The sequence below is a fragment of the Pinus tabuliformis genome, chromosome X (genome assembly GCF_031772625.1).
Source record: "Pinus tabuliformis cultivar Carrire ecotype Pingquan chromosome X, CPIR1, whole genome shotgun sequence".
In the NCBI taxonomy this organism is placed as follows: Eukaryota; Viridiplantae; Streptophyta; class Pinopsida; order Pinales; family Pinaceae; genus Pinus; species Pinus tabuliformis.
The window spans coordinates 1,513,445,165-1,513,450,396 of record NC_142308.1 but is presented as its reverse complement, the minus strand read 5'-3'; the positions used below and the strand labels follow the sequence as shown (position 1 = coordinate 1,513,450,396).

The window sequence follows — 5,232 nt, the reverse complement described above, 5'->3', positions numbered from 1 at the left end:
ATAAAGTCGTAAGGTAATTCAACGCAAGTAATGGAGTTCAAAGGTAATGCAAAAGTTTTCAAACCAGTTTTTAATTTCGAACATATAGGTTTTTTTGAAACGTTGGAACTCCATTACAAATTCTCAAACCTCCATTTTCCAAGACAATACAAGTTCTCCATTTTCGAGACAATTCAATTTCTCAAATATTACGTAAGTTAAATGATGGTCTCAAATATGAGCGTAAATTAAATGGCTGGAAAGCTAAATGGCACACAATTATTTTTATTTTGATTACTAAATCGCCGTGCAGTTTTACCCATTTCTAATCAAATTCCATAAAAATTCAAAAGAGAACCACCATATAGTCACCTGGTTAGACTCTTGGATATCAAACCAAAGGATGTTGTGTACCTCCGTGATACACCACCAACAACAATAAATAAAATAATTGAAGAAGAAGAAAGAAATATAGCTGTGTCATCTTCTGGTTAAAAAGAAAAGAAAGAAAAGTAACTACGTGTCGCCGGGTTGCAAAGTCTAGTTAAAAAAATTTGAAGAAAGATACAGCAGTGGGACACCAGAAAGTGGATGAAGTGATATTTTTCATCTATCACGGCATCACTTGGTGCAAGAAGCTCTATATATATGCCATGGCAGTAGGGTTCTAACGCACAAATCTCGGTTCGTTATTTCACCTCTCGCAGTAGGCGAAAAGCCATCGTATCATATAAGCCAACAAAAATGGCTCTGGTTTCTGTTGCACCGTTGGTTTCGATGAGAAGATCGTTGTTCAGTTCTCCTTATGAGCTGAAGTCTATCGATAAAACAATCCCAAATCTTGTAATGTGCAAGAAACGGATGTCCGTAACACCTTCCATTCGCGTGAGTTCGACCACCTCTGTATCTAATGATGATGGGTTACGAAGACGCGTAGGTGATTATCGTTACAATCATTGGGACGACGATCTCATAGACTCTCTCGCAACGTCTTATGAGGTCAGCTTAGCTATCCTCATAAAAATTATTCTTCTGCAACATCCTTTTTTCGTTCAGAATTAATTTATTGTATAATGTGGGTCAGGCACCTTCCTACCGCGAACGTGCTGATAGACTTATTGAGACAGTAAAAGATATGTTCAATTCGATGGGAGTAGAGGATGGAGAACGAATGAGTCCCCTGACTGACCTATACCAACGTCTTTGGATGGTCGATAGCGTTGAACGGTTGGGGATCGATAGGCATTTCCAAAATGAGATAAAATCAGCGCTAGATCATGTTTTCAGGTCAGTCCCCATATCCTTATCATCTTTTTTAATCTATGTTTTATATATCGAATACACGTGATTATAGCATGAAAGATATTTTGCCAGCAGCTATTGGAAAGAAAAAGGCATTGGACGTGGGAGACAAAGTGCTGTGACTGATCTCAACTCAACCGCCTTGGGGTTTCGAACTCTCAGACTACATGGATATCCAGTGTCTTCAGGTATACATCGATGTTTTTATAGTTAATTACCCTTTGAACAATTTCATTTTACTGACAACTGCCATTTACGAGGACACAATACCTGATACATTAATATCAGATGTTTTAGAAAACTTCAAAGACCACAACGGGCAGTTTACCTGCTCCGCCATTCAAACAGAGGGAGAGATAAGAGGCGTACTCAATTTATTTCGGGCATCGCTCATTGCCTTTCCCGGCGAAAAAGTTATGCAAGAGGCCGAAATCTTCTCTACAATGTATTTAAAACATGCCCTACAAAAAATTGCGGTGTCGAGTCTTTCACAAGAGGTGAGGCAGTAATACTAACATCACATCCGCTAATAAACCTTATATATCATTATTTGTTTGCGTCCGTGTTTTTTATTTTCAATTTTGTCCATGGCAGATAGAGTATCTTCTGGAATATGGTTGGCACACAAATCTGCCAAGACTGGAAGCAAGAATGTACATGGAAGTATTTCCACAAGACACTATATATGAGTAGGTTCATTATTATTTTTATGTAACATCCAATTTTACTTCCATAACTTAAATATTAGTTTTTCTTTAATATGTTTAGTTGAATGCACAAATGCTCCTCGCATAGATCCATGTATGTTGAGAGAAATACTACCCTGTATCAAAGAAATGTGTCTTACAATAATTTAGTTCCAATGTAAATTCTTAAATTAATGACGTGCTAGATGAACATGAACAGGCAGAAACTCGTAGAACTTGCAAAAGTGGAGTTCAACATCTTTCACTCGTTACAAAAGAGGGAGTTACAATCTCTCTCCAGGTAATGATCTGTCATTGGATATCGTCTGAAAATAATTGGATTTGAGTGGCGAAAAAATCAAGAGAGTAAATAAATGAAGATTGTTTGTTTAGATGGTGGAAACATTATGGGTTCCCCCAACTGTCATTCACGCGACATATTCACGTGGAGTACTACACTTTTGCGTCTTGCATTGCAACCGATCCTAAACAATCCGCATTCCGACTTGGCTTTGCCAAAATGTCTCACTTTGTAACGGTGCTGGACGATATCTACGACACTTACGGAACAATGGAAGAGCTCGAACTCTTCACCGCAGCAATTAAGAGGTGACAAGTTACAGTCTACTAGTAACATGTTTTGTTTTCGTTTTTTCTCATCTTATTTTCATGTAAGGGTTGTGAAATAGTTGTCAAAGTGATGGACCATAAAATTATTTTAATGTAATAGATATATTCAAACTTCACTCATAGTTTAACATTCAATATCGTTTTAAATTACAAGTAAACACGTACCAGGATATGCCCTTTCCCTACACTAACAGACATGACTAACAGTTCTGTGTATAATGATCAGATGGGACCCGTCGTTGGTAGATTGTCTTCCAGAATATATGAAAGGAGTGTACATGGCGGTTTACGATACCGTAAACGAAATGGCGAAAGAGGCCGAGAAAGTTCAAGGCCGAGACACAGTCAACTATGTTCGACAGGCTGTATGTACCATCATAAAACAATTATGCATAAATATTTATTTGTGAGAAAGTTAACAAGGCCAATTTCTTCACTGAAAGATAATTAGTTGATTTGTTTTGCTTCTGCTTGTTCAGTGGGAGCCTTATTTTGATGCATATATGATAGAAGCCAAGTGGATTTCCAGTGGTTATCTGCCAACGTTCCAGGAGTACCTGGATAACAGTAAAATCAGTTTCGGTTCTCGCCTAACCACATTGCAACCCATTCTCACGTTGGGTGAGCCCCTTCCTGATGAGATCCTGCAGGAAATTGACTTTCCATCGAAGTTCAATGACTTGATATCTGTCCTCCTTCGACTGAAAGGTGACACTCGTTGTTACAAGGTACTTGTGGTACAACCTTCTGGATTAAATGGAATAAGGTCCCCGTTCGTTGATTGTTTATTGTAATTTGGATTTAGAATACAGATGATACTGACATTGACATAGCGGATGCAGGCGGACAGGGCGCGTGGAGAAGAAGCTTCATCCGTATCGTGTTATATGAAAGACAATGCTGGATTAACAGAGGAAGACGCTATCCATCGCATCAATGCTATGGTTAAAAACCTACTAGAAGAGCTAAATTGGGAGTTACTTAAACCCGACTGCAATGTTCCCATTTCTTGTAAGAAAGCTGCTTTTGACATTTGCAGAATTTTCCATCACGGTTACAAATACAGAGATGGTTACGGTGATGCCACCATTGAAACAAAGAATTTGGTGACGAGAACCGTCCTTGAACCCGTGCCTCTGTAATCACATGCAAATTTACAACAATTCCTACTTAACTTAAGTTTTTTATTTGACTAAATAAGTCTAGGCGTTGCATACGAGATCGCCTTGATTGGTAAATATGTCTATCTCATATTTGGAGTGTTATAAATAGTAATTACTCATGTATGAAAATTCCTACATAATTCTGGTTTTTTAATATTTGACTAAAGAAATTTAGACGTTGCATACGACCTCACCTTGGTTGGTCGATATTTCTATTTCATAATCGGAATATTGGAAATAGTAATGGGTACGGCAACCCTTATCCCGATAGCAGGTTCTTGGCATCCGCTTAGGTGGCCCGCTCGGGCCCACCTCTCTGCCTCCCTTTACATACACGACGTTGGAAATTGTTTGTGTCGGAAACTTTCACTGCCGGAGACCCTGCCGGTAACTTTCGCGCGGTAAGAGAACGAGAAGGGAGCAGGCACGGCGCAGCGCACTATCCACAGTAGAGTCATTAAGACTCTGTCAGTCGGATCGTTGATTGAAACCAAGGACATCCGTGACAAATGGTCATCCACCCACGTTTCATTTTCAAATTCAAAAGTTCTACGTGGACCACAATGTAGTTGCCCCTGCCCCTACCCCTTTTAAAAAAAATTGAAATGCTCTGAATCTAGCATAAGCATGAGCCAAGCTTTGCACCTCCACGAAGCGAGTCAGTGCAGTAAAACTGTAGAGTTTTCTTTTTATTATCATTGAATATTTTTAAAGCTTGATTTTTTTTCAATTTAATTACTATCCATTGATTTTTCTGTTTGAAATGTCTGTTGCATATCGGAATGTATATTGGAATGTAGGATTGATGTATCTGAGGTAATTGAAATTTCACATTTTACAAATTATTTCAAATATGTAGGTTAAAAAGAAAAAAAAAAGTAAATGCAAGCTTCATCATTACAAAGAGTAGGAAACTATCTTAGTACAGAATTGTATCCAAATATTTATAATGAAGTGTAATAATAATATTTTATTAAGAAAAAATATTGTTCACTATCTTGCTTTTTTTGGTTCTACCTTTTTTTCACATTATTTTACAAATTTTACCAATGGTTATAGAGTAATTGTCTCGATTTTAACTTGTGGGTTGGATCATATAGAGTCAATTATCAACCAAATTTGGAAAGAAAGAAATGCCCAAGGAATGTGGTAACATCAACATTTTTACCATTTCACTAAACCGAATTTTCCATGGAAAAATTTGTCAACAAATATGGAAACATCAATTTTCTTGACCATTTCACTTTTTTTACCATTTCACTAAACCAAATATTCCATAGAATAAACTACCAACAAATGTGGAAACGTGAATTTTCTTGAGCATTTCAAGAAGGTGCATTTAATTGTCTCAAAGTTGAGATAAGGTTGGTGTGGTTTGAGATAAGATAGGTGTGGTTGAGTAATGAATGGATATTATTAGATACCTTTAAAAAAAAATTATGCTTAAATCAATATTTTTTATACTTTGAAGT

At 37.2% G+C, this 5,232-nt stretch overlaps 1 protein-coding gene across 2 annotated transcripts; it reads left to right on the top strand.

Annotated features, from left to right (window-relative positions):
- The first annotated feature begins 654 nt into the window (after positions 1–654).
- LOC149145804 ((-)-camphene synthase, chloroplastic) lies at positions 655–3,920 on the top strand. Of its 2 annotated transcripts, none has more exons than XM_089447708.1 (10): positions 655–978; positions 1,064–1,266; positions 1,354–1,469; positions 1,570–1,778; positions 1,876–1,970; positions 2,188–2,268; positions 2,361–2,576; positions 2,824–2,962; positions 3,077–3,325; positions 3,440–3,920. In XM_089447708.1, exons 1-10 carry the CDS (start codon positions 724–726, stop codon positions 3,737–3,739), a joined length of 1,863 nt encoding a protein of 620 aa, XP_089303834.1. In that variant the 5' UTR covers positions 655–723; the 3' UTR covers positions 3,740–3,920. The 2 variants fall into 2 exon arrangements, with proteins under 2 accessions (XP_089303834.1, XP_089303835.1); XM_089447709.1 differs by having other exon boundaries at positions 1,357–1,469; positions 3,440–3,915.
- Positions 3,921–5,232: the final 1,312 nt, after the last annotated feature.

What these genes read in the sequence shown, in the direction of transcription:
- LOC149145804 (XM_089447708.1), top strand. Translation starts at nt 724, where the DNA reads ATGGCTCTGGTTTCTGTTGCACCGTTGGTTTCGATGAGAAGATCGTTG. An exon ending in TGGATATCCAGTGTCTTCAG is followed by an intron (nt 1,470 to 1,569) that starts GTATACATCGAT and finishes CATTAATATCAG; the next exon opens with ATGTTTTAGAAAACTTCAAA. An exon ending in TTCACCGCAGCAATTAAGAG is followed by an intron (nt 2,577 to 2,823) that starts GTGACAAGTTAC and finishes TATAATGATCAG; the next exon opens with ATGGGACCCGTCGTTGGTAG.